Raw genomic sequence first — 27,641 nt, forward strand, 5'->3', positions numbered from 1 at the left:
AAAACTGTATTTATTCAGGCACTTGTAATAGTTGAGACAGTCTATCGAGATGTATCCCAAACGCCCAGTAATATCTTTTTTGATACTTCTTCTCGTAAAGAAGCAGGACGAGCAATCTATAAATTAGCATTCTATCGGATCCAAATTATATTGGGCTAGTTGTACACACGTCAAGCTCCAACCGCTACTTGGAAGTTAACTTTGATAATGATGAGTTTCGTACAGTCGCTTGTATCATGACATCCATTTCGATGATGGGCAAGTTATCATACGCCCTGCACTTGCTTGTAGATCGGTCTCGATCATTCGACGAATCACCTTACAACGTCTACCCTGGTTACGCCCAGAAAGGTTTAAGACGCACCTTGTCCAACTATGACTCTATTCGAGATGTTGGCATTGTCACAGGTTCTGAAACTGGTGCTTTCCTTGGATCGAATCACGCCGTACTAGATTGCTTACCTGGTCCCTCTCAACCTGATCCTTTCCTGGATTTGACTCATCTTATTCCCTGGGTTGACCCGGAAACCACATCAAATGAAGAAAATTCTGTTTTTGTTCATGTCTATTGAAAGGAAATTCTCACTTATTGTAAGGGTTGTCATGACCTTGGCCATAGTGCTTCCAATTGTAAGCAAGCTCCAAGTGACAGGTTTTGAGAAAAGAAAAGTTCATATGCTTACTTTGAGAATATATACATAAAATGACTTTCAGTATTCTGTTGCGCCAATTTTAGCTTTAATAATTGCTTCACATCGCTTCTTCATTCTTTGAGCTGACCGTTCGGCAAACTTATCATCAAGTCTTGCCCATCCTTTTTGTAGAGCCACCTTCAATTGCTCCAAGTTTTTAATGGACAATCTTTTCTCTCAATTTGTCTTTCAAGAACATTCCAAACATGCTTTATGAGGTTCAAATCAGGGCTTTGAGCAGGCTAGTACTCAAAACTCCTGATTTGGTGGGTTTCCTTCCACCATCGAGCATAACTGTTTGTATTACAGAAAGCACCATCCTCTTGGAAGATAAAGCCCTTTCTCCTGATGCACTGTGACATTTGAAATCCAAGGATGGAACCTGTTGGCCAAAATATGGATGTATGTTTCTTGGTCTACGGAACCGGTGTCAATCATTTCTAAAAGTCCGAAACCTCCTTTCCAAAAACATCTCCAAACCATAGCACCACTGCCATCCCACTTGACTATAGATACTATATTTCTTTCATCATAACGCCCTCCTTCCTTCCTGAGCACTCTTTACCGCGTTTACTATCTTCCACACAAAAGCGCGATTCATCAAACCAAACAACGTTTCTCTATTGGCCTTTGGCCCAATTAATGCGTCCCTTCGCCCATCGTAGCCTACTTTTGCAGTGCCTTGCAATCAGTCTAGGCTTGTGAGCGGCTCTGTATGATTTGATGTCAAGTCGATCGACATACGATCAAAGAGTTTCTATACAAACAAAAACATTCAGCTTTGTTAATTCCATATTTATTTCTTTAAAAGAGGCAAAAGGATCCTCTCTGATTATTCTCTTCAAATGTCTTTTAATTCTTTCACTTATTTTCAATGGACGACCTGTTTGCTTGTGAGAAAAGGACTGCCATAGTTATCAATCTTGGCTCTTATGTCTTGCTCAGTGGAATTGTTCAATCCAACAATTTCTGCAATTTCTCTAATCGTGTGATGTATTCTAATAAGGTAAAAAATCCACCATGCTTTATTTTCTTTTGCTTCATCTTCAGAGATAACTGAAGGTTGTATGTAGTCTATGGAGATTTGAGCTAACATGTTTCTTTAATGAGTTGATGGATGAGAAAAAGAGGAACTTTATTTTGTTGTAAGCATAAAATTATCCTCAATAAGTTTCTTTGTCCGAAAATTAATTTGGTGTCATTGTATTATTTTTCATCCCCTCCCCCCTTTATTTTTTATTTAGTAAAAATTGTAAACCAAAAGAAAAAAATTCGCTGAAGCTTTAACTTATCCATAGAACTCTTTTTGTAAAAATAGTCATTACTATCGTTTCTTATAAAATGAATAAAGGAGAGAAATTTCACAGCCATGTGTAACACAGCATGCAAGAAGATTCAATTGACATATGATTTTAACAAGAGAAAAAAAGGGAGTAAAAATATCCATGGGAAAAGTTCAAAAGTACTAAACTATCGTTATGAAAGCCAATTACTATGAAAAGTAATCATTTGATTACTTTGTTATTTCCTGAAAGGAGCTTATCCCTTTAATGACTGCTTAAATAAATTTTTTTTATACGTTACCTAAAAAGATAATGAAATACAAGGTTTATGCTGTGTTACTTTCGTCATTTTCTTGCATGAGTTATTTAAATAAATGATGATTTGAAAAGAAATAAGGTCTTTAATAAAGTAAATCAAATGTGCTTTGAATATTTCTTTTCATTCTTTATTGTTTTTATCGCTATAACCAAAATAAAATTGTGAATAGGGCTACCTTTTTGAATTCGCCATTTGTCTGAAATACGGTATGTAAAGGGATGCTATTAGGAATTAATAAAGTAAATAGAAAGTCATTTTATAAAATACGGATACTAAACTTATTGTAAACAATGAGGCTTTTTTTTTCTTATCATTTTTTTTAAAAAAAAATATAAATACACAGCCTTTTCATCTTACAAAAATATTATTCTTATCGTTCTCATCATCATCTACTGTGTAAATATATAAATCCATATCAGATTATAATTCACTTAGTTGTCTAGTTATCCATCCTTTCTTGTCTTATAAGCAATCACCGTGCTCATCGCTCTCATATCATCATCATCTACTGTGTAAACATATAAACTTATAAATCTATATCATGATTATAATTCATCTAGTAGTTGTTGCCTAATAGTACTTCAAATAACCAAGGTTCATCAAATCCTGTCATTATTTGTTTTTGGCTAATTGTATACTCACTTGTTGGCTTTGGTATCAATCAACTTTATGCTTCTGCCTTGTTCATCTTCTTCAAGCTACTGTCATCTTGCCAATCTGCTCAAACGTCGCTGCCACATCTGCTTGGTTCAATACTGATACGTATCTTTATTTTGTCTCGGCTTGTGGGAACGGATAGTTTGGTTCCGAAGAGCTCTTGTATATGTAATTAGTGTATGAATGCATGTTGCCTTAGTACGTTCTTGGATTGAGTAATCAGTCCTTAGCATGGGACGAGCACCTCACATTCCAGTTTGCTATATTGGATTGGTGCCAATACTGGAGGAGACAGAGGACTGCCTGTGTTCATCTATTCGAGTACTTTCCACTTGTTCTTTTCTCTTCTCTGGTTCAATATTGGATGGTACCAATTCTATTGAAATACCAAGAAGATGTGCTATATGCACAGGCTTTTATCGTGCGCTATTGCAGTATTGTTCCAATCCAGTTGTTTCAAGTTGCTGATTCCTTTTCAAACGATACTCTTTATCAGTCGATGCTCTTTACCAAACAATGCTTTCTTTCAAATGCTTTCTATCAAATAATGCTGTCTATCAAACAATAATTTATGTTACATTTATTGGTCACTGAATCTTTGTATCTTGTTAAACTCTTGTCATCAATATTCTTTTAATTGTCATTGAAATATCTTTCTGTATTCGTAACATCGCAACCCATTTTGAAATTAGACTTTTTACAAATTAATATATAAAGCTTTGTTGTTTTCTCTTTGTCTTTATCTACTCTAAGCATTGTCTTCTTTAATCTTTGGTGATAATATATTTATTGGCTACAAATATTCTTATAATACAGTATTCATACTTTAACAACGCATTAAGGTTGAATATATCCTGTGCCTAAGAACTAATGCCTTTAGGTGAGCATGATTGACAGCAATATAAGCTTCTACACTGCTTCCTTTTGATTTGGGTTCAGAGAACTTTTTATGTCTCCATTGGTTTACTGCTTTAGAAAATTTTTAGCCAAGCCTTGATTCATACTATTAACTTCTCTTTCAATTTTGGTCCGTTCATGGAATTCAAAGTATATTTTTTCAAATTTTTTTTCTGCTAAAATCAGTGATTCTTGTTAGTCTAGCTGTTCCAATTCTTCGTAGAGGTAGATTTAGACAACCGTTTCATCGTCATCACATTCGGGTTTGTTTTCATAGTTTGATTGTATGTTTGGAACAAGACTAGGTGTACTGTCTTTTTGATTTGGTAAGTCAAGTGTAGTTACAGACTCTTCAGGAGGATTATCTTTAAAATCACTGACAACTTGAATAATTTTGTACTTACTTCGTTAAATACTTATTATTCATGTGAAATTACTCAGATTTTATATAAGAAACAATAAGCACTGATTACATAATATTATTTATTATATATTCTTTAAAACTTCTATTCAACATTTACCGTATAAAATTTTTTATATTATTCATCAGGCCCAGTAATATAATTGACCTTTAATTTACTTCAATTCCTGAATAATTCCATTTTCTATATAAAGGCGTAGTGTGATTAAATGGTTCTCTCTCTCTTCTTGAAAACTAATAAAGAAGTTACAAAGAGTCTCACTCACTAGATTTTCAAGTACTATCTCCTTTTATTTCTCAAATTTATTATCTGCAAATACCTCAACGCTCTCCCCAGTACTGTCTGTGATATTGGGGTAGTTTGTAGTCGATTAAAATTGAAAATAAAGTCAAAATGGAAAACCTGATAATTGATTAATCTCTTGAGCTTCTTTATTGAGTAAAGACAGGAGAAAGATCACATTAAATACAAATTACTTCTTATTTTATAAAATTAAAAAAGATTTCTATATTGAAAGTAGACTTGATACAAAAATGAACCCTTTATTCGTATGTTGTTACACTTTAATAATAAAAATGGTAGGAAATGAGAGGTCTTTAAATCACAAGTAAAGTTTATGCAGAAAATGGTTGTACAAACGATAGTATTGTCTTTACTATAATGCAATTTTCATAAAAAATGATTAAAGATTCTATCCTTTTTTTTTCTTTGGAATTTAGTTTCAGGCTATTAGATATGAAAAATTATAAAAACAAAATATGCCGTTATATTTATTTATTCGTTAGCTTAGTGAGGCTTTTTTCGTTTATTTACCGTTTCAAAGTAGATAAACAAGATTTTTGAATTCTTGGAAAATCAAGAATGAGGTAATAATTCCCTCTAGTCGTGCAATAGTATGATTGGTTGTTGTACGTCTAACATTACAACTAAATAAAATATAAAAAGAGGGTTAATTGAAGCATACCCTTTTCTTTTCAAGATCATGTATCTGATGTACGGCCTATTGTAGATAGAAGTAAAATTCTAGACTACTCTGCCACTGGTTAACTTATTTCCCATTGTCTAAACAAGGTTTGTGGTAGATAGGGAGTCATATTCTAGTCTACCCTTTCCGCTGGTGATTTCCATTGCTTTTATGAGAATGTTTAACTCATAAAAGCTCAGTAGTTCTTCGGAATTTGCTGTTATTTTTTTTATATTTAAAATCAAATGAAAAAGCTGGAAAATATTAACCGTTTTACTTGATAGAAATACGCACATACGCTTCGTGCCTTTTTGTATTTTATAAGAATATCATCAGCTCAACAATATTCTATGCTTTTTTTTTTAATACAAGATGTACATTTTTAAGCTTAATAAAGGTTTATTTTAAAACTTTTTTGGAGTAATCATATTTCAATCAGCTAGAAGAATCTAGCAAAGATACAACACATCAAGTTGAGCAAATGACATTGTTTTTTTTTCTTTTGTTTTTATGTATATATACAATCACACCAAATAAATTCTTGGACAAAATATTGAAACAAAAATTTTAAAAAATATGACATGTAAGTACAACAAGTTCTGCGATCTCTCTAATCGTGTGATGTGTTCTAAGAAGATAAACCCCAATGCTTTACTCTCTTTTACTTCATCTTCAGAGATAACTAAAGGTTGTATGCAGTCTATGGAGATTTGGGTTGACATGTTTCTTTAATGAGTTAATGGATGAGAAAAAGAGGAATTCTTTTTTTTTGTTATGAGGTTAAAATCATTCTCAATAGGTTTCTTTGTTTGAAGATCTATTTGGTATGATTGTATAATAGAAATCCCAACTGCCCGACAGATACCTGCCAACTATTATACTATAAATAATAGCAATGATGTGCATCTCGCTCCAGTCCGAACAAAGCATGTTATGCGAACCGTGCAAATGTTGAGACCTTAATGTACCTGAGACCCTGTTTCATTACAACCCCCATTATGTGGGATAATTGAGAAAATTGAAAGGATTTCTGGTCTTTATCACAAAAACATGTTAATAGTTGCATTGTAATAAATAAAGAATCAGCATTAACAAGTTCAATTTTATTCTATTGGTCTATTAATATTACTATTGGTTGGCTCTATTGTTTACAACGACAACATCTCTTTATTCTGGCTTTAAAATCTCTCACTATTAAAGTGAATCATAGGACAATGGATTCTTTTCTTTTCTTTTTTTATTGACAACAATGGTGCAACGTAAAAATAAGAACGATAACATTTCTAATCGAACTGTATACTAATTTGGAGTCTTGACTTAGCCCATCAAAGGGTTTATTCTGCTCATTACATGACTCCTTCAAATTATACCAAATGGAGTCCACACATAGCGTAAGCGACAAATCTCATTTTTGCACAATTGTATAATATATTAGATTTCATGAATGTAGTGAGCTTGGAAAAAGGATGAAGACCGAAATAAGGTATAATTTTGAAGATCAATGCTTTGAGATCAAAGGAAGATCGCAACGGGCTTGCGATGACACGTATGTATTGAAGCAATCGTTTCCACTTTTTATACTGACAACTTTTTTTTAAAAAAAAAGAATGATGAAAATCGTAGCCAAGTTGATGCCGATTTTAGTATGTTTCAAATACATAAAAAGAAGAAGAGTATGACTAAAAAACAAGACTTTACTATAGCATCAAGAGATTGATGATAAAATGATGAAAGGCACATATGAAAATCTTGAAAATATTTTTGCAATGCCTTCACTCATTCAACCTAAAGCCTCTTCAGCGAGTAATCCTGCTGTTGGAAGACCGCCCATGTTAGATGAAAGCAATGAAAAGAAAGAAGGAAAAGGAGCTTATTATTACAATGAAACAGAAAGTGATGATCCTGATGAAGACGAGGATATGTTTATAGAGACATTTACCTTTGCAAATAACCTACATGACCCTATGAAGATTCTATCGGTTCCTTCTGTTGATGGTAGTAAACCAATCGATTATTTATCTGTTATCGGTAATGATACAGATACCGATTGTAGATTGATAAATAAAGTGAGTTTTATATGTGTGTGTGCAATACATGGAGAGGAAGAAAAAGATGATTTATTACATCTCCCTTTAGAAAGTGAACATTATTGGTACAAATGAATCATCTGTTAAAGAAGCCCTTCAACGTTTCAAAAATCTCCAGATAATTTACAAACGCGGCAAGTCACCTACGTCTGTTGTGTCTTGTATACACATACCCTCCGAAACAGAATTCGGCATCTATTTCTGTAGCTTGAATCGATTTGCACACAGGACCTATGTGGATCTCTTGAAAGCCGGTGGTCCCTATTATGTATTACTTTCCGTCTTGAAAAATGATAAAGGTGATTACCAAAGGCCCAAGTATCTGTTGGATGTATCTGCACCACCTATGTTTGCTGGTACCTCTTGTGCGCAAGCCCCGAAAAAGCACTCTCCTCAACAACGGCTAGAGATGTCCTTGGAAGAACGTATGAAGCGCGTTAATTTGAAGACCGATTTCAGTAATACACAACATGATATAGCTCCTGATCAACAGTCTTTATGGGGGGAAAATAAGAATGATGTACATATGTCTAGGATGCAAACGACTCCACCTTGTAACCCTGCTACTTCTTCTGCTACTCCCCCTCCAAAATCATCTCAAGACGATTTTCCTGCTTTACCCAGCACACCTCGTAAGGCGCTACTTTCAAAGGGCCCTCAACGAAGAGTGGTACGTGAACTTCCTGAGAGGTCAGGTCATGCTACTCCTAAAACGAAAAGCCATTCTGAAATGTAAATTTGCTTGCAGAAGATAAATGGAAAACTAACTTTTTGTATAGGCTTCGACAATATAACTATCATTGTATGAGAACAAACTTGGCAGAAGGGTAAACATACATATACAGTATGGATTTTTTTTAATGACATGATGCATAGATTGGAAAGTGTTCGTGGTTTTAAAGGAAACATCAAATTGAGCGCTTCGTTGGGTAAAATACTATGGACAGATATTAAACCTGAAATGCAAAAGAAGATTTGGAGGTATCAACAAGTGAACGAGATTCTCATGAAAGAACAAGGGATTCGGCCTGTGTTTAATGGCTTGTAAGTCATCTATTTGGAAAAAAAGGCATAATCAATGCATCCTACTAAACTCAACCTATTTAAATGTATAGAGCAACAAAGGACAGTGCTGTGATTGCAAAGATTTCAGAGACGCTTCCTCCCCACCAGAGTATATATGCCTATTTTGAAATACACGCCAACGCACGTAACCAGCCTCTTCTTCCTTACAAGCCTGTTGTTCTCTACATGAGTCAGCAAGCCGTTCATTTCAAAAAGATTGCGGTCGCCACAAACAAGATCACTGAGATTAACTGGGTCACTCTTGACAGAAAGTTTGATTTCCAAATGAACTTACAAACCGAAACACTCACCAGAATGGATGTGAAGCCCTATTCGACCTTTCTCAAAAAGATTTCGATTCATCCACATACGCGACAAATGACCTATGAAGACGTACCCAACTTTTTGCAAGTATCTGAAATCTATTTGAAAAATACGACAAAGATCAAATTGCACTTTCCATTTTTTGTTGAAATAACACATGTAGAGAAGTTGCCTTTAATTCCTCAGACCTCTTTAGGATTTGATATCAACAAGATATTATGTGATACTGGTAAAGGTGAAGTGTGGTATACTATAGAGGTAATATCAAAGGATGGTGATTGAATAGAGAATTAAACAGTGTTATATAGCTCTTTTATTCTGCCCACGATGAAGTGTTCAAGACAAATGCAGATTTGTCCGCCGGTAAATTTGCTTCATGGACAGTAGATGATGTACTTGGAGCAGATGAAAATGACAATGGACCCCTTGTTCAATTCGTGCGTTGTTTATTATTGTTCACTGAAAGATCAGAAAAAGTTATTTAAATATAATAAAATAAGCTAAAATTAAATATCCTCTCTCTCTCTTTCACATGCACTTGTGCTATGATACATGTTCTGGGCGTTTATTATTACCCCAGTCTTTCATCCGCCTATGATTCATACAAGTATTTATTGTAGTATGAAACTATGTTTTCCCTTTTCCAATGATTTTATAAAATATGCTTTATCACTGTTGTATGATTTGATGGATGTTCTTCTATTCAAGGAAGAAAACAACCAGCCTGATTTATTTACTAGTTTATTTGCTGTGTTTGACTCTGATGATGACAGTTGTATATCTCTTGGCTATTTATTAATATATATTATCCTTTAGTTCCTCATTCCATGCCTTATTTGCATTTAAATCTATAGAATTTCTTGGTTTATCAGGCACATCAATTTGATCATAAACAGAATCCACGATTGATTTGAATGGTAATTATAGAGTCTTGTGGCAATAATGTCTTTGCAGCCGAAAGTATATCTGTAGGTTTTAATGTATCAGTCGATTTTTTTTTTTTTGTAAGCTTATTCCATGATTGCCTAAAAAGATAAGCTGGGCTTCAAATACTTGGTATATCCACAGGCTTCAGATGGATGGTCGCTTATCTACTTTTATGCATCATTCAGCCTCCTGTTGCTTATTGAAGAGTATTGCTTATCATTTTTATTGTTATGTTTCTATGCTTATACTTCCTCTTCTTTCAAAGCAGCACTATTGATATTCAAAAGTGTTTTTATATTCTCCTTGTAATAAAAGTAAATTCTCTTTGATTCCTAAAACTAGCTCAAAATACTACATCATACCTCACTTTGATCCTATCATAAACATTAAATTAACAGTAACTTCTACTGTTCACTCACTACTCATTTTTCCTTCTTGAATTCCATGTTCACTTATCCCAATCTTTCTAACAGGATATTCATTTTTTCTAAGCGATTGTCAATGACTGTAGAAGTTTTTCTTATTCATATTCAACTTTTCAAATCGTAAAAAAGATATCTTGACAGTAGAATAGCCTACCCAAAAATTGAGAAAACTCCAAGAAAAAGGCAGGTTTTTGGGTGCCTTCGTGTGACTTGGTAGGTTGATTGTCCAATCAAATCCAATACCCAGATTCGCTGATGTTTGAAAAACCAAAGGGCGGATATCCCTTTTATTTTTAAAGCTGCGTTTGTAGTTCTTTTTTTTTTTTCTTCAAAGTTTTTCTTGTTTTATTTTCTCAACAACATGTCTGTCAAACTTTACTCTTTTGAAGAAGTCTCCAAGCACAACAGCAGAGAAGATCTTTGGATGATCATTGACGGTAAAGTTTATGACATTACAAAATTCCAAGATGAGGTAAAAGAAAAAATATAGTTACATCAATTTTTTTTTGCTCATCTTTGCTAACTATAGCATCCCGGTGGTGAAGAAGTTTTAATCGACGAAGGAGCAAAGGATGCTACCGGTCCTTTTGAAGATGTTGGTCATACTGACGATGCTCGTAAACTTTTAGAACAATATTACATTGGTGATGTTGACCCTGCAGTAAGTTTTTTTTTTTTTTTTTTTTTGGTATAAAAAATTTGTTGTATTTCTAAACCTTTCTGTTATCTAGTCTGAACCAGTTAAGCCAGTCAAGCAAGCACAAGCTGTCGCTGCTGGTCCTCAAGGAAAGTAAGTATTCATTTAAAAAGCGATTGAAAAAAAAGAAGAATACTAATCACGCTTTGTGTGTAGCCCTCTTCGTATTCTTATTCCTTTGCTTTTACTTGCTGCTTGGGCTTATTACAACTTTCTTCGATAATTTATAGATCCCCTTATAAATCCCCATTCTAATACAAAAATATCTATTCAAACCCAGTATTCATTTCTCTCTCTCTCTTTCTCTTTTTTTTTTTTTTGTTTTTTAAATGGCAAAAGGTAGACAGTGGAAAACAAAACTAAAGTCCTATGAGAATGCTTCATTCAATAAGGAGCAAAAACCTACTCAAACAACAGAGTCTGTCAGTGATAAAATTAAGCGCCTAAGAGTGGAACAGCAACGAGCCGAGATGAACCGATCACTGAGGCGCAGCCAGACTTCAAACCACTCTGAAAGCCACCTGTCAGGTTTGATGCGATATGAGACAGAAAGAGATCCTACGACAGCACCTCTACCTATCACTCCCGGCCCACCTCCACCACCGTCTTGGAGATTGAATAGGGTTCATCAAGAACGAATCGTGTCTGTACAAAGATTAAAAGCGAAAAGAGAGCTGGTGACAGCTAAAGATAACACATTGTATGGTCAGTCTGCCTGTCAAGCAGCACAGAGTATTACATCCAAAAAAAACGTATGGAGTGAGGCGATACCCTATTTACCTATTACTGTCAAACAGACACTGATGCAGCATATTAGCTCTATTGATGGATTGGACGAAACCTTGTTTGATTTATTTATTTCGTTTGGCTACAGTGACCTTTGTTTTGAAGATGCTCGTATTTCATTTACCAAGTTTTGTAAGGCTTATTGGCGAGTGGAAGAGCTGTGTGCACGATCGACAGAGGAAGAAGATGATGATTGGTGGGATCATGAAGACAACAATCCATTCACAGACGAATACGACGGTTACGCTCATCATCCTATTGGATTTGATTCCGAAACGATAACAACAGCTACAGAAGATATAAAGGATGAGCGCGCAAGTTGTTTAGAACCCATCCTTCTTTTGTTTTTAAAAGACCAGTATCGAAACCCGTCTTCAATACTTGACAAAAAGAGCTTTTTATTATTCACACCCCTTTCTTCAACACTGACCAGCTTGAATATTTCCTTTTTAAGATGGCCTAATATCAGCGTAGCTCATTTATTAGTATGTACACTTCCCCATTTACAGCAGCTGCGCACAGCAGGTTGTTTCAATGCTACCGATGGACCCAGAGCGATCTCAATCATCTCACAAGGGTTGCGCATGTTAAATCTGTGGGATATTGGATTTCATCCTTGGATAAAGTATGAAACGTTATGTGGCATAACGGGTTTAATCAATTGGAAACGAGATCTTCAAGAGTTAAAGACGTTATGTATAGAGAACCTGCAGGAGGGGGTGACAATGCAAGTGAGAGAATGGTTAGCAAATGAAGGTTATCATAGACGAATCAAGGTTACTGAGTAATCTTATTTGTAAATAAAATTTACTACGAATTTTTTTTTTTTTTGGACATAGTTGACTGAGATTTATATTTGTGACAAGATTAAAAAAAAATTGAACTTTCTTGTCCTTCTCCTTCAAACCTAATGTCTGCTGACAATATACCTTATATTTTACAAAGAAAGTGTAAAGACAGAACTGGCGTAAGAATAACCAAAGAATACCTTCAGTCTTTTTGGAACAACCATAGTTCTTTAGTCGCCGATTCAGAAGAAGCTTATGATTGTCTTATTCACGATTTTCTACACAAGGATCTCGCACTGACCTCAGAACCCGTTATCCCTGAAAACTTTGGATCGAATCCTGTCGAGACGTTTCCACTGGGTCATTTAAGACATGGAGGTGGTGTTGTCTTGCAGATTCAAGATACAACAGATATTCGATATTCGACACTGTCACTTTTAAACAATTTGACGAATGCCACACCAGTTCGACAGGTCTATGTAGAGAGAAGTGAGGATGAAAAAGTGGACTTTACAAGAGGGATGTTGAGATGGACATTGACAGACGGAAAGAATCAGATTCAAGCCATAGAAATGGAAGCCATACCAGACCTGTCACTCACGACTCCTTTTGGTTGTAAGGTAGAAAATAAAACAAGAAATTCATTCATGTTATTAACAAGTTTAGGGGTTTCTGTAACAGATCCTTGTCAAAAGCTGTCAAGTGAGAAGAGGCATGTTACTGTTAACAAAGAACAATGTAAAAGTACTGGGTGGGGATGTATCGGAATTATACGGTGGTGATATGCTAAAGGAATTAGAAAGTCGGTTTAAAGAAAGCATAGGATTGACAGAGAATACGACACCTGCATCACAACCACCCAGAAATTCCAACGCTTTACCCGTCTCTGTGACAAACACAATACCTGACGATGAATTTTTTGATGATGATTTTGATTATGCTGAACTTGAACGAATGGAAACGACAACAACCGCAATAGACGACATACCTTCTGATGATGATTTTGTGGAAGACACGACAAGTCATCTTTTGAAAAGTATACCTTTAGACAGTGATTCTGATATTTATGAAGATGCTATGGACAGTGTACAAGAACCAAGCTTGACTAACTCAAGGTCAAGCGGTATATCTCTATCCAAAAAGGCTGCTCGTCCAGCACCTTCTTCTGATGATCAACCTAGAAAGCGGATCAGTTTAACGAACCAATCCACACTTGGATCTTCTTCTACCACACTGCATGAGGATGAAGACATGGTTGATCTAACTGGCGATGATGATCATCCATCGACACAGGCTGAATTAGAAGAGATATCTTGGGTAGATGATAGTGTATGGGCCGATCTGAACGAGGCCAGTAAAGAGAATTTGAATGGAGACGTGTTTGTGGATGATCAAGGGAAAACACATATAACTTTTAGTAAATTACAACAGACACTCAAAGCTATGGAGAACGATAACTACAGTACCAATTTACCAGACACAGTGATTGTGAGAGCAAAATGTGTACAGTTTGGGAAATTAGTAACGTCCAATCGACTGTATTCTTTGGTATTGTACTTTGATGATCCTGATCAGGCTACTGGTCAACCTGTTCAGATTGTGTTTAGTAACGATGTAATTATACCAAGAACTTTTTTTTTTTGGTGCGCTAATAAAAGTAATATAGGCATTAACAAAGTTATTGAATGCTAAAAGACAAGATGTGATTAATGTCAATGCTGCTGGCGGACAAAAAGCAGTTTTACGTCAGGTAAATAAATAAAAAAAAAGACGATGACAAGCATTTTATAAAGTGATTTGAACGATATTAGATATTTAAACCATTTGATAAAAAAGTAAGGAACTCTACAGCAGATATCGAAATTGATTTATCCATCACGCAAAAATCAGAAAATTCATTTTTAATGCCAATGGGTATTGGTTATTCAAATACAAAACAATCCATGCATCACCAGTAAATATATCATTTATAGACTTTCTATTGTACATTATAGCTCTTAATAAACTATTGTAAATGCGTTGATCATTATCGTGTTTTATTATCCTATTTATTGTGTGCGACATGCATAGATAGAATTCTTTATTCAATAACATAAATAAAAAGAGAGGAGTCATAGGTTGTTCATAATTATCATAAAAATATTCTGGAAACATAATCAAATGAGTAAGGAAGGTGCATAAAAAAAATTATTTAGGTAAAGAATAGAAAAGAACACAACTTGACTTGTGCGATCCATCTTGAGGTTCACAATAATCACAGTAGGTCACTGGATAATACACCTGCTTCTTATCTTGACAAGAATCAAAAGCAACAGAAGCTGGAGTAAGTAGAGAAGCAGAGGAAGGAAATGGTGGACTAGCATTCAAGGCATCTAGCTGTGATTTTTCAAAAACATTGGTCAAGAAGGGTTTACAGACCGTAGTTGATAACAAATAATGGCCATGGTCTTGCAAAAGCGAATCGTTTCGAAATTCGAGCTTGGGCGCAGGCAATAATAATCGACATCTCACTGTAGGCTTTTTGGAGGGTCGATGCGTTTGACGATCAATGCATCTATTGTGATGTGCCGTGAATCCAGCGTTACGGAATCCTCTTTGATCAAATTCCGTAAATTCTTTCTTGCACACTTCACACTGCAACATACCATTCCTCTTCATTAGAAAAGAAAAAAAAATGGATACCAAAAAGAAAAAGCAAAGAACAGTTAGAGAAAGTACGTATATATATATATATATATTTTTTACTATTTATACAGCTTTTTCTTTTATGGATTTTTACAATGAAAACTCTGTTTTTATTGTAAAACCAAAAACATTAGACAATAACTTTTTCTTATTTTTTATAAACTTTTAAACAATGGAAGGGGGGGAGTGCTTTATTGTAATACACAACAGAGTGAATCTACAAAAATCTATAAATAAAATAGTCTACCAACCATATTCAGCGTTCTTGATACGAAGATATTCATAAACTTTGCTTCCAGTTTGTTCCTCACGCAGTTGAATCATGTATACAATACTTGTCTTTTGCGATTCATCCGACAACAAGAACGAGATACGTTTTGAACTGATCTTTTCTACATTACCACTTCTTACGACCGCACTCACTAGCTTGGTCTTGTCGTTCTCGATCTGGATCATCATTCGCATGCTGGGTGCCTGTTGAGAGATACGGATCGAGACGCTTCCAAACGTATTCCATTTACTCGTCTCTGTCTGAACAAACAATTTGGCTTTACACTGCATCACCGGCTTGAGTGTCTGAGGACAATTCACGTTATCCTCCACTGCTTCTTCCAGCTCATCCTCCATAGGCTCCTTCTCTGCTTCTACCGCCGCCTGCTGCTGTTGAGTGGCCTCACGATGGGCTTGGTGTAAGATGCCGACGAGCGTGGCCGCCTCCTGGGGCTGGTGAAAATGAACAAGGTAGTTTTCCTTCCTGGTCCCCATAAACACCGATAAACTGACATCGGTTGGCGAAGTCTGTCGGATCAGGGTCGTTGGTAAAATCCAGGCATTCAGATAAAGCTGTCCTTTGTTTTGTAATTCGACCGCCATACAGGTACGGTTGTTGTGTGTCAATCGGACTTGCAATAAGCACTGTCCATCGGCTGCATACCATGTTTGATTATTCCAGTGGAATACGTCACATTGATTGTTGTTGTAAATGACTTGTTTGATACCATTGCTTGTCACATACGCACTGGGCTATTTCAAGGGGATGAATAAGTCAGAAGGGGATGGCTTCTGATGGACTTACACTGTGAGGAGGAGAATTCCACTCGTCGCTATTATTCATTTGAGGTAAAGAAGGAGGAGATGGAGAATTGAACCGGCCAGGTGGGGGAGACGGTTGACTGTACTGAGGCCTTTGTGGTCTCATGGCTTGCTGATTAGGTGGGACACCATTTTGGGGTTGATACACTTGGTTGTTGGCTGAAGGAGGCGCGTTCATAGGTCTGCCGCTCTGCTGAGGTCTGACATGATGCTGATAGTATTGATGACTAGGAGGTGGAGGAGGTCGATTGCCGTATGAAGGTCTTGGTTGAGCAGCATGAGGTTGGTGATGAGGTGGACGCTGAAGGTAGTTTTGTTGATGATGAGGTTGTGGAGGAAGTGGCTTTTGGAAAGGTTCTTTGGATACTGTCCTGGGCATCGTCTGTACAGGCTGGCTTTTCTTCATCGTCGTTTCTAAATATTCCTCGGTGTTTTGTGTGACAGCTTGCATGATTTCTGGAACAACAGCTCTTTGTACTTCAATGGCTCTTGGAGAAGAAGGTTTTTCAGTTGAATTCATGGATTTTAAAGAAGAAAGAGAAGAAGGAGAAGAAGGCTTTGAGATGGTCATTGTTCCCATTTGCGCAGTGGGTGCCTGGATATAGGTCATTTGAACATGCGCAACATCTTTAACTGGCTGACGAATAGGAGAAGGAACGTTGAGGGTGTCTTTTTTTGGTGGAAGCAAGGTAGTGGCCTGTGTAACATGAGGAATTTTGGGAAGGATTTTCACAGACTGAGGAGCAACGTTGGCTAGTTCTCCTTCAGACAAATGATTGTCATAAATATCTATAATTGTATCCCTTGAATTTGGAATCATCCTTTTTGGTATTTCTTCTTCATCGTCAGAACTTTCTAAAGGAGAAACAGCACCGTTTTCAGAATAAAAAGTAAAAATATCTGTATTTTTCACAATATTGGGCTTATTTGATTTGGCTGAGAGCATCTTCTTTTGCGCAACAAGGTCCAGTGGGCAAGGGCTTAAACTACTATTTTGATCCGCACCAATCCACATGTTTCTGATTTCCTTTGAATCTGCACGGAAAACTAAGTTTCTTCTGTTCATCACAGACAAATGAATTCGATCCTGTTCATCTGTTTTAACAACAATATCACCAATGGGTAAAGGAGGATACATTAATGAATAGGATTGTTTGTTCAGCTCTCGACAAATCACCAAGACTTCAGTTGTTAATACAAGGTGGACCCTTATTGTTGAACCCGTTTGTTGGTTAGTAACCAGATCAAAGCTGTCTATCATTACAAGCTCACTTTCTGGATTTGAAATATTCAATTGCTTATAATCCTGTTCACAATTACTTGGTTACTCCCTTTTTTTTTTGTTATTAAAATTAATGTTACAATATAAGTTCCACCAAAGAAATCCATTGTTCTTGAAGTATTGACTTGACTTTGAAATGTTTGCAAATCAGATTCAAAGCCAGTTTGAATCGAGAGAACATTGCGCTTTTGTGACAGGGCTAAGATCTTGTCAATCTTTTTGTTGAGAAAAGTATCTTGATCAAAGAGTTTCTTTAAAAATATTAACCAAATGCAATTATATAAATATAAATCTTGGACTTACAGCATATAGAGTCTTGTAATACTTTAATTGTTGAAGAGGTGCCTCAAATAAGGACTGAAGAGTGATTTCATAAGAAGCTTTACTAGATAAATCCTATATAAAATATTTAGGGGAAAAAATCTTTTTTTTTCCTTATGTTTATACATACTTGAATTAAGCTGGAAATGAATGAATTTGAAAGAATGTCTGTACGTTGCTTTAGATTTGGAATATAGCTTCGGCAATAACTAGAATAAGGTACTTCCAAATCATCGATCCATTGTAGAAGAATTTGATTGAATTCTTGTTGATGACTTATCCTTGCTATTCTCTACACAAAAGAATATTAATTATTTTTTTTTTTTTCCAAGGCGGAAAAGAAAGAGAAAAGAAAAAGAAGAAAAAAAAAAAAAAAAAACTGTATTATTTCGTTACCGAGAAAAACTGTTTATTTGTTTTTGATATTTCATTGACATGTTTTAAAAGTTCAGAAAAATCAGGTGCGGTAGAGGTAGTTTGCTTCATCCAAATAGAAGCTATCTGCTACAATAAGCAAGAGATCATATTAAAATTAGATTAAACCAAGTATATATAAGCTTACAGTATCAATCATTCTCAGTGTTTCCATATATCTTTTTTCTGATTCAGTCAGTTCATCGAGAAAGTCAATATGGTTTTGAGAATCAAGAGGTGGTGTTAATATGCCTAGACTACCAGAGTAGGCATTGGATGTACTTGCTGATAACATATAAAAGGAATGAAAAGGGGATAGAAAAGGAACGAAAAAGGATAATATTATAAAAAGACAGAAATCTATACTGTCATGCTATGAGAAAAGAGAAAAAGGGAGGGAAGAACAGAAAATAGGGTTTTTTATATTGTTTTATTCATTGTCGTACATATCATTTTATTTGGTTCAACGGTTTTTAGTCAATGTTACACAGTACTCTTTTATCACTTTTTGTGAGATTATCAAGAATAGTCTCCTTTATTGATTATGAACAGAAAATTTTTGATGCTTTCACATTAAAGGAAGTCTTGGTGATGTAGTAGATTTATCAATAAAATGTGTCTAAATAACATTTGCACAAACAAATTGAAATAATTGTGCACATAAGAATCACTGTGATTATCTTCAACATATCAAAAGATTTGTTTGCAAGTTATAATCTTCTTTTCCCTTGTAATTTAGTATCCAAGAGTTTATCTTTGCATCTCATCTTTTGCATTAAAAGCATTTTTTTTTATATATCACATATCATTAAGAATGACGTTGAGTCAAAGACTGTTAATCAGCAATGGTAATTATTAAAGTTATAAAAATGATTTGGCACTTGTTGCGTCCTGTCCCTAATATTTTATTTCTTCAGTTGAAATAACAGACAATGTGATATTCGTGTTTATTTAAGCATTTACACTTTTGATGCTTTAAATTGTGAAAAGATTTTGAAGTAGACATACAGTATTTATTGAGATTTGTGTTGGTATCGTATTCGTACCTTCTCATTGCTTCAGAATCCTTTGTTCATCTAAGACCGTCTACGAATCTGATTGCTTATCAAGATTATTCGTTTCCAGAAGAACAAGATGCTTTGTTTATTTTTTTACAACTATTCAAGAAAATAAAAGGTCTGGAGGATTGTTGTTACAAGGCTCAATCAAGCGTATAAGAAAATAAAGGTGCAAACTATCACGTTTGATTTTAAAGAGATATTCCCTGAGTTTTGAAATGTCATGAAAGACCTATTGCAAAAATGATAATTATGCTTGAATCTACATAATTTTTTATGCAAAGTTGACTTTATTTATCAAAACTAAAGTTGTCCTTGATTTCAATGATTTGAGGCAGTTATCTTCTATTCAGCCATGTACTTCATTGTTTAAAGATCTACAAGCTTCTGGTATTTTCTTTTCAAAGGAACAAAGAAAATAAAATGATGCTTTCATACAGCTTAGCTTATAGAAACTAACTGAGAATGAATAGTGATTCGAAACCACCAGCATGTATACTATACATGTACTAAAATCTATGCACAAAGTTTGATGACCATATTCTCAAAATGATTTTCTGGATTTAGGTAACAATAAGCCTATACTTGAAAGCTAAAAGCAGTCTATTTTCATTCTTTATCGGGCTGTTTCATATTGCCACAAGTTGTTTAGAAACTCTTTAGAAAGAAAAAGAAAAAATAAATCAATTTGGCATATAGAATCTTTCTTTTTAAAACTGCATCTATTAATGGCCATATTTTAGTGTTAATAGTTTAAGAACCAGTTTATTAAATATACAATAAACACAAAAGGGACGTGTTTATTTCTTTTAGCCATCATTTTCGGCCATGGCTGCTCTTGCCTCATCCAGTTCATCTTGCATAATCTTCTTTCGAGTTAAAGCAGCCTTTGCCAAATCAAGACGGTTATTCTTTTTAAATACAAGGGCCAAGCGACGATCCTGTTCCATTCTTTTTTCAACATCTTTTAGGTAAGTTTCCATATCAAGCATTCCTGTTTGCACTTGAATTACAAGCATATTCATCTTAATTTCCAATGCCTGTTTACGATCCATGAAATCCTCTTTAGCTTTCGATTTTGACAGTGCGGCATTCACTACAGCCAGTTCATGCTCAAGAACCATATTTGAAACAATACTATCCACACTATACAACAATTTGTTGAGCTTTTCTTTAACCATCTTACAAATCGCTTTCTTCTTTCGTATGATTTACCTATTAAACTCCTCTTCTGCTTGTTCAAGCTCACCATTACTTGCGCTAACCACAGTTTGCTTTTGTTCTACAGGTACTGATGCTGTTAATTGGCTTGATTCAGGTTTTGGTTCCTCTGGATTAGGTTCACTAACTGCTTCATCCTCTGCGACTGACTTGACCACAGGTACATGCGATTCTCCTGTCGATAACTTTGCTGCAGCTAAACAAGAAGAGGCGTTGCTACCAAAAGCATCCAACACCAACCAACGCTCCGATCGCTTTACTGTGTCTTCGCCTGATAAAGGTTCTCTTAGGTTCACTTCGATCTCAATCTTTCCTCCTGTCTTCTTCCGACTAGAATCTACCAGCTAAATATATAAACAGAACATCAGTTTATGATATCTTTAATTTTTTCTTTTTACATCAAAAGATCCAGAAATAGATGATTTTGTTAATAGGCGATCCATAGATAAAACCGCCTTTCCTAAAGATACAGGGCGCCTAAAGAGACCATAGGTATACTTGTTATGGAATACTTCTACCGTTAGCTTCTTTCGCTGCAAATAACGCAAAAAGAGACGGTTGGTTCGAGTGATGGGTATCTTGCATGAAAAATCAAATTCAGGCTCAATTCCCTTTTGAACAGGTGTTTCGCCTTTGTTCATCGATGCCTGTGCTGTGTTTTCTGGGGGCCAACCACCAAAGTCCCAGGTGACAAAAGGCTCTAGACTGGTCGAGATGTCCAAGGTGGGTAAACCGGTGGCCCGTATGATTTTGAATTCCATCATGTTGGAGGGTATATTGTCATTCACGTTCTTGTACACATAGTTGACTTGCTCATAATGCAATGCTGGTAATGAGCCCTTGTGTGCCCGAAGAGAGACAAGGTCGGCAGAGAATGCCTTTTCTGCTTGAAAGTAGGCATCTTGCTGAGAATCTAGCAAAGATTTGGATGCTTTGGTCTGTCTGTTGTTATTTTGTAGAGCGAGATTATGACATACGTTGATCTGATAGGATAGCTCTGCCTCTATCTGCTCATGCGAGGCTGGAGCCGCGCCTGAATTGAAGTCACTTAATTGTCTCATCTTGCCGTCACCCAAGCTCATGTCTGGAGCATCAGGAAGTTGGATAGAGCCTGTATCTTTGATCTCACCATTCTTTAACTTAATGCCTGTATGCAATAGATCTTTAGAGATCCTGACCATCTGTTTGGCTGCTGCAAGATTTCCAATTTTCTTGTAATGAAGTGCTGCTTGTTTATACTCTTTTTGTAATGAGATGGCCCTTGTCAGCAGACTTTGCAATTCTACGCTGTTTTCCTGTGGCACTGTTGATAATGGCAACTCTTTCTCTGGTGATGACTGCTCTTGTACAGTAAGCTCTGGGAGAGAGGATGAAACGGGTTCCATGGGCAAAGAAGAGTGGTTTTCTGTATGATCATTATTTTCAATAAACGCTTGTTGAATTTTAAGGAGTTCTTCATATCTCTGGCTGTACAGTTTGGACTCTCGCAGCAGCTCAACGGCCTTCTTTTTGTCGCCGTTTCTTTTTGCTTCCAAAGCCATTTTCTGGTACTTTTGTGCTTTCTCTTTCCATGGTTTGGGATCCTCATCACTAATTTCTTCTTCTTGATATGAATGGCTGTTGGAGCTCTGTGATACATCTTCTGTTGGATTAGAAGTGAATTCATTTCCTTCTTTACTCGGGTTTTCCTGATTATTAGTTAATGACGATAATTCATTCTGGTAACATTTTTAAGTAAAAGATATATACTGTCAAAAAAAATCTTTTGGTTTATCTTACAAGTAAATGGGGATCTGAGAAATCTTTTTCGTCCAACTCCACGTGAACATCATCGTCACCAGTGGCCAAAGAAGCATAAGAATCAATGTCGATATCCATGCTTTCTACTGGATTTTGCTTTCTGACTCGAGGTTTCTGTACTGTCGCTGGTATTACATCCGAAGATAGGTCTTGAAGTTGTTTCTGTAAAGCCCGTTTAGCGTAAACAAACTTTTTTTTGTTTATTGTACATTTACCAACAATTCGGGATCATTCAAGTCAATATTATCGTCTTCCTCTATATTGGAATTAAGCAAGTCGTCTATATCATTAATGTCAAAATCCTTTGCTGGCTTTTGTTGTTTTCCAAACATTTTAGCTAATTTACTTTAGAAAAGGAAAAAGTTGATAAGTATTACAATTAAAGCAAAAGGACTTTTTTTTTCACTTTAAATTATTCAAATTCACAAGGAGTTTTGATATTGAAATAATATCTTGCTATAATAAGGAATTACCTATATTCTGATATTTTTTTTTTCTCAAATATAAGAGTTCTTAGCACTTGAAATCTATTTTTGATAGCTCAAAGTTTTTTTTTTATTTAATTAATAGGTACGATATACAATCATTCTAGTATCATGTCGTTTTACTTAATTGATTTATAAAGTAGCTCGCTACTCCTATTAAAGCCAAGTATATAAGTTATGATCGAATGCAATAAACATAGGAATGACTATATGATCTTTCCTCTTCACATTGATTCGCTAACCAGAGTGCTTGAAACATCCTCTCCCGTTTTCCAAAGCGTTACACAATTCAATGTGACTTTGTTTAATTTTTTTTACTTTGTCCATCTTCAACCAAGCAGGAGATTGTAAGCACTTTTATCCATGCCTCCAAACGAGAATAAACCCAAAGTCGACGATACAAGTAAAAAAAAAAGAAATGAGAAATAAAGCCTATTTCAATTACTAAGTTATTCTATGAAAATAGCACCTGTCAATAAGCGAATCTATCTTGGTGGCCTGCATTCGTCCATCACTGAAGATCAGATCAAGGAAAGATTTAGTAGATTTGGAACAATTAGTCATATTCATGTAGCAAGAGACAGTGAAAGTAAATATTACTCGGCTATACTTTTTCAATACTGCATTTTAATGCTTTATTTTTGGTTTTAATAGATCTTTGTCGAGGTTTTGCTCATATGAATATTGACACGATACCAAAGAAATGGGCACAGTGTAAGCAAGAAAAAGAAGTGCAATAATAAATATATTAAATGCTATCTATAGGCTTGAGCGTATATAAGGGATCAAAATGGAAAGGACAAGAAATCAAGATAGAAGAAGCCAAAATGGACTATAAAGAACGAGAAGCACTGAGACGACAAAAAATAGAGGAACAAGAAGAAAAGAAGAAAAAGCGACTGTTGAGATGGAATGATAGTGAAGGGTTCCATGCGAAGGACATGTCATTAGTAACAGATAACAATATGAATCCGAAACGTGGATGGAAAAGAGGAAGATATGGTAGAGCTATCTTACAGATGAAGCTAACAAAATCTGATGGAACAAAGGTAAATCAACAAAGAACAATAGATACTTGCATCCATTCGCTCACATATTTTTTTCTTCAAAGTTTGTTTTTGACCCTACACATTATAAAAATAACTTGACCAAATTATATAACATTGGTGTCCCTATGAAGCCTGTTACAAAATTACTATCTAATGTGAATGAAGATGAGGAGGAAGATGAAGATGAGGATGATCATTGGCCATCACTACCAGCAGAAGAACATAGAGAAGAATTAGAAAACACAGTAGACTCGGTCGACACAAGACTATTGGATGATGAAAAGCGAAGGTCAGCAATGGAAAAGAGATCAGAAGAGCAACGATTAAAGAAGGAATTGATTAGCAAATCATTAGCAGGAGAGCTCGATGACCAATCCAACCACATAAAGTTTGATGCAACAGAAGAAATTGCAAAAGAAGAGCAAGATGACGAAGAAGAAAAGGCACCATTGGATGGAAAGAAGTGGTTGTTCGACTCTTCAGATGATGACGAGGATGAAGGCAATGAGGATATTGACATCAAGATTAACCCTGTATTAGAAGGTGAAGCAGGGCGTAAGCGACTTGAACTTCAAAGTCGATTCAAAGGTGATGATCGTTTCAAGTTGAGCGCAGATTTCATAGAGGAAGATGAAAAAGAAAAGAACGCGGATTTGGGCGATGATATCAGTCAAGGATTGCATGCTGAAAAAGATCAAGCGATGGACGTGCTCCGATTCATGTTTGGTGAAGAAAAGGTGGCTGTGAAACCAACAGCAAATTCCAACATGTGGACGAATGCAGCTAGATTCGATCCAGATGCGGAAGACTCATATAAATACCTTACCGTGAGTAAAACGGATGATGCCCCTAACAGCATAGAAAATAATGAAGACACAGAGATGGAAGAGGCTGAAGAAGAAGAAGAGGAAGACGATTTATTTGGTACATATTATAGCATATATTTTAACAAGGCCTGAACTTTGTATCTTAACATTGTTTCTATACATAGATACACCCAGAAAGCCAGAAAGTGCTGCTCCTGAAATTTCCAAAGAAAAGCACTTTGAAGTAAATACAAACCTAAAACCTTTGTTTGGAGATTCAGATGGTAAGAAGCATAAAATGGAAGATAACAGAAATATTAATTCTTTGTCATCTATGCAGGAACTTTCAAATTGTTTGGATCATTCAATGATGATGGAGAAGATAAACAAGAGGAACCTATCTCATTAGATAGTTCATCAGAAATCAACACCAGTGCAAGTCTGCCATCAAAGAGCTCACCAAGTTCTCTTGGCTTAGGCATGATGTTCTTTTTCCATTTTGACGATCCATCTTTAATTAAAAAGTAAGTTGATGCTATAAGAAGTATTGTAACTCTTTTCTCAAACAAAAATGTGTACATCTAGAAGCTGCTATTCGTATGATCCTGAAGGTATATTTCAAAGCAAGCCTGAAGAGCAAGACAGCTATGAGATGAAATGGAGAGAGCAAAGAGCAGTAATCAAGGAGGTCTTGAAGAAACGTCAAAAGCAAGCATTAAGAAGTCAAAAGAAACGAATAACAAGAGATTTAAAATAACGTACATTGTAAATGAATAAACATATTTATTTCTTGCCTAGAATATCATGAGTGCAAATACAAATAAAGCTTGCATGATTTTAATGTTATAACCTTCTTTTATTTTACATAGTTGATTGCTATCTTATTCTGTAATAACGTTAATCATTTTTAAAGCACAACTATTTCTGTTTTGTTTAGACCGATACGTGGGATTATCATTTATGCTAAAGAAATCAAAATCAAAATTTAACTAATGTCTTTAGCTTTCTCTCAGTCCTTACACTCTTTCAAGAGTTGATGCGCAATAAAGCCAACTAAATAGATGCTTATCATCCATTGATTTAATATGTAATCCCTTTTTTCTTCTTTTATATGGTAAACATGTTATTGTTTATACTTGAAAATCAATCGTATGGTTTGCTAGCTTTTTAAACCCCTCAAAAAAAGGAGGAAACATGAAACTCTTTTGATCTCTCAAATTAAAGCAAGCTTATAAAATTCATACCAGGCAGAATGAAGAAGAATTGTTGTCAGTAGTTTAGTGATCACTTTTTAAACTGTTTTATAAAAATGCTTTACCAACAATTCCTTTCATAGCTGTATGTCAACTTCTTTAAACCGCATATAATGCTTTAGATTTACATGGAAATAACTGAGATTTCAAAATAAAAATTATTTGAGATTCACTTTCTCACTTTTGTTTTCGAGCATAGTATTTGACAGCATGTATTTTATTTATATTGTATATTACAGTCACGAGACTTTGAAATGGTATTGTCAATCATGTGGAACAACTGTGTGATATGACGGCTTGTAGAGGGAGAAAATGCTGAAATGTTGGCGGAGTATGTAACGACGGGGGATGGTGTGCTGACAGGTGCAACGACAGATGAGGATGGCTCGGTTTGGTAACAGCAATGCCAAAACAAAAGGGTAACACGCAATAATGTACGCAGGTTTTTCAGCGTGATGAATGAATGAAGAGAGGACAATGCCTCAGGCATGGTGATGCGGCCAATTTCTGTCATTGTAAAAAACGATCATGCACCATTTGCGTCATATAAAATACCAACTGACATCCTACAAAGCATTGTAAAATGATTATACAGTACGAAGCATACTGTAGTTATTTTTTCCTCTTACCATTGACTTGAAACGTGAGAATAGGGCGGCCATGCTTCAAGACACTGTTGCGAGACAAGACGGCGAGCTTGAGCGTGTCTAAGCAGAGAGAATGGTTAGTGGTGCTGTTGCCACCAAGCTTGACTTCGCCAAAGCCAAGGGATTGCCCAAACGCGCGTTGAACCAAGGTGGATACAATAGTATCCGGACAAATATCAGTGGTCAGTGCATCCTTCTTGTTCGACCACCGTAACACGACCTTCTTCGTTGTATCCGCCACTATGGACGACAGCAATGGGTCATCATACCTGGTTTGTACGTCTATTTCTCCCAACTTGTTGTTGTCTGTAATGTGATAAAGCGGCAGTTTCACTAACCTACAATGAACATAGGTGGAGGGAAGGACAAGGAATTGATGTTAGTACTTTGACATCCTCTTTTCTTTACTGTACTATATTACTTACAAATCAGTAATGCCCTCGACAACATTAGACTTGAAAGGACCCATGCTAGTCGCTAGAGTCAAGAGATGGAGCTTGGCAGCTTTTGGAGTCATGGTCTCCTCATCAATGGCAGATACAACGTTTACTATTGCCATGAAATCATCATTGGTGAAATTTAGGGCATCGGGCGGTACAATGTTGAGTAGCGCTTGTGTTTGATGCTTTATCAAATCTTTGAGTAGTCGTTCCCTCCAAAAACAGCCATTTTACATTCACTGTGCTGCTCATTCGCCAGGAAGAATACATCCGACAAGGCTAAGATCTCCTGAATGTTTGATTCCAAGGGAAAAGGCTTAGGAATTGTTGTGCTCCAAAGATAATCGTTGTATAGCAATCAAGCATTGTTAACGTCTGCTTGCAACTGGTATTTTAGAAAAAGAGAAGTGACGTCATTGTCATCAATACTCCAGTGCTTCTGGTCTTCTTTGTCACTCCCTTGTCGAGTATGGTCATACTCTTGACTTAAACCAGCTGTTATTGCTGCTGCTATAGGCTATGATACAGCGGTGACCTGTCTTGGACGTGGAATTAGTAATCCTGCGGTTGGGGTTTGATTCTAAAGCTCCAAGAATCAGACACTAGTATCGATCATTTTGGCGTAGTTGGCTGTAGTAGTGGCTAAAGCGTATTTTTGTTTGTGTTCCTTCCAAAACTATGAAACCAAGGTTGAGACACCAGTTCTCAAGTTCTTGAAGGAGGCGAGATTGCTCTGCTTCGGACAGGGTGTTGAT

The 27,641-nt window shown here is 35.8% G+C and overlaps 12 protein-coding genes across 12 annotated transcripts; 6 read left to right on the forward strand and 6 right to left on the reverse strand.

The window, feature by feature from the left end:
* Positions 1–251: 251 nt before the first annotated feature.
* Positions 252–572, forward strand: RO3G_07170 (uncharacterized protein; the record flags this gene model as incomplete). The annotated part of the gene is made up of 1 exon (XM_067661760.1): positions 252–572. The coding sequence occupies one exon, from the start codon at positions 252–254 to the stop codon at positions 570–572; it is 321 nt and encodes a 106-aa protein (XP_067517861.1).
* A 423-nt stretch (positions 573–995) lies between these two features.
* Positions 996–1,486, reverse strand: RO3G_07171 (uncharacterized protein; the record flags this gene model as incomplete). The annotated part of the gene is made up of 2 exons (XM_067661761.1): positions 996–1,198; positions 1,456–1,486. 2 exons carry the CDS (start codon positions 1,484–1,486, stop codon positions 996–998), a joined length of 234 nt encoding a protein of 77 aa, XP_067517862.1.
* A 2,593-nt stretch (positions 1,487–4,079) lies between these two features.
* RO3G_07172 (uncharacterized protein) lies at positions 4,080–4,275 on the reverse strand (the record flags this gene model as incomplete). The annotated part of the gene is made up of 2 exons (XM_067661762.1): positions 4,080–4,224; positions 4,253–4,275. 2 exons carry the CDS (start codon positions 4,273–4,275, stop codon positions 4,080–4,082), a joined length of 168 nt encoding a protein of 55 aa, XP_067517863.1.
* A 2,725-nt stretch (positions 4,276–7,000) lies between these two features.
* RO3G_07173 (uncharacterized protein) lies at positions 7,001–9,195 on the forward strand (the record flags this gene model as incomplete). The annotated part of the gene is made up of 6 exons (XM_067661763.1): positions 7,001–7,300; positions 7,371–8,053; positions 8,101–8,148; positions 8,198–8,365; positions 8,437–8,968; positions 9,019–9,195. 6 exons carry the CDS (start codon positions 7,001–7,003, stop codon positions 9,193–9,195), a joined length of 1,908 nt encoding a protein of 635 aa, XP_067517864.1.
* A 1,228-nt stretch (positions 9,196–10,423) lies between these two features.
* On the forward strand, positions 10,424–10,982 carry RO3G_07174 (uncharacterized protein; the record flags this gene model as incomplete). Its single annotated transcript, XM_067661764.1, has 4 exons — positions 10,424–10,534; positions 10,592–10,723; positions 10,794–10,852; positions 10,916–10,982. 4 exons carry the CDS (start codon positions 10,424–10,426, stop codon positions 10,980–10,982), a joined length of 369 nt encoding a protein of 122 aa, XP_067517865.1.
* A 106-nt stretch (positions 10,983–11,088) lies between these two features.
* Positions 11,089–12,333, forward strand: RO3G_07175 (uncharacterized protein; the record flags this gene model as incomplete). Its single annotated transcript, XM_067661765.1, has 1 exon — positions 11,089–12,333. The coding sequence occupies one exon, from the start codon at positions 11,089–11,091 to the stop codon at positions 12,331–12,333; it is 1,245 nt and encodes a 414-aa protein (XP_067517866.1).
* Positions 12,334–12,455: 122 nt separating this feature from the next.
* On the forward strand, positions 12,456–14,334 carry RO3G_07176 (uncharacterized protein; the record flags this gene model as incomplete). The annotated part of the gene is made up of 6 exons (XM_067661766.1): positions 12,456–12,495; positions 12,568–12,953; positions 13,066–13,947; positions 14,000–14,083; positions 14,145–14,287; positions 14,328–14,334. 6 exons carry the CDS (start codon positions 12,456–12,458, stop codon positions 14,332–14,334), a joined length of 1,542 nt encoding a protein of 513 aa, XP_067517867.1.
* Positions 14,335–14,520: 186 nt separating this feature from the next.
* RO3G_07177 (uncharacterized protein) lies at positions 14,521–14,991 on the reverse strand (the record flags this gene model as incomplete). The annotated part of the gene is made up of 1 exon (XM_067661767.1): positions 14,521–14,991. One exon carries the CDS (start codon positions 14,989–14,991, stop codon positions 14,521–14,523), a length of 471 nt encoding a protein of 156 aa, XP_067517868.1.
* A 270-nt stretch (positions 14,992–15,261) lies between these two features.
* Positions 15,262–18,199, reverse strand: RO3G_07178 (uncharacterized protein; the record flags this gene model as incomplete). Its single annotated transcript, XM_067661768.1, has 6 exons — positions 15,262–16,041; positions 16,094–17,416; positions 17,473–17,643; positions 17,696–17,788; positions 17,844–18,005; positions 18,110–18,199. 6 exons carry the CDS (start codon positions 18,197–18,199, stop codon positions 15,262–15,264), a joined length of 2,619 nt encoding a protein of 872 aa, XP_067517869.1.
* Positions 18,200–19,994: 1,795 nt separating this feature from the next.
* RO3G_07179 (uncharacterized protein) lies at positions 19,995–22,538 on the reverse strand (the record flags this gene model as incomplete). The annotated part of the gene is made up of 5 exons (XM_067661769.1): positions 19,995–20,331; positions 20,401–20,750; positions 20,805–22,094; positions 22,186–22,368; positions 22,422–22,538. The coding sequence occupies 5 exons, from the start codon at positions 22,536–22,538 to the stop codon at positions 19,995–19,997; spliced, it is 2,277 nt and encodes a 758-aa protein (XP_067517870.1).
* Positions 22,539–23,054: 516 nt separating this feature from the next.
* RO3G_07180 (uncharacterized protein) lies at positions 23,055–25,303 on the forward strand (the record flags this gene model as incomplete). Its single annotated transcript, XM_067661770.1, has 8 exons — positions 23,055–23,094; positions 23,158–23,280; positions 23,346–23,405; positions 23,457–23,740; positions 23,803–24,664; positions 24,732–24,830; positions 24,887–25,070; positions 25,132–25,303. The coding sequence occupies 8 exons, from the start codon at positions 23,055–23,057 to the stop codon at positions 25,301–25,303; spliced, it is 1,824 nt and encodes a 607-aa protein (XP_067517871.1).
* Positions 25,304–26,016: 713 nt separating this feature from the next.
* RO3G_07181 (uncharacterized protein) lies at positions 26,017–26,963 on the reverse strand (the record flags this gene model as incomplete). Its single annotated transcript, XM_067661771.1, has 3 exons — positions 26,017–26,306; positions 26,429–26,784; positions 26,872–26,963. The coding sequence occupies 3 exons, from the start codon at positions 26,961–26,963 to the stop codon at positions 26,017–26,019; spliced, it is 738 nt and encodes a 245-aa protein (XP_067517872.1).
* Between the last annotated feature and the right edge of the window lie 678 nt (positions 26,964–27,641).

The sequence above is a fragment of the Rhizopus delemar genome, genomic scaffold, assembly GCF_000149305.1.
Source record: "Rhizopus delemar RA 99-880 supercont3.5 genomic scaffold, whole genome shotgun sequence".
Lineage (NCBI taxonomy): Eukaryota > Fungi > Mucoromycota > Mucoromycetes > Mucorales > Rhizopodaceae > Rhizopus > Rhizopus delemar.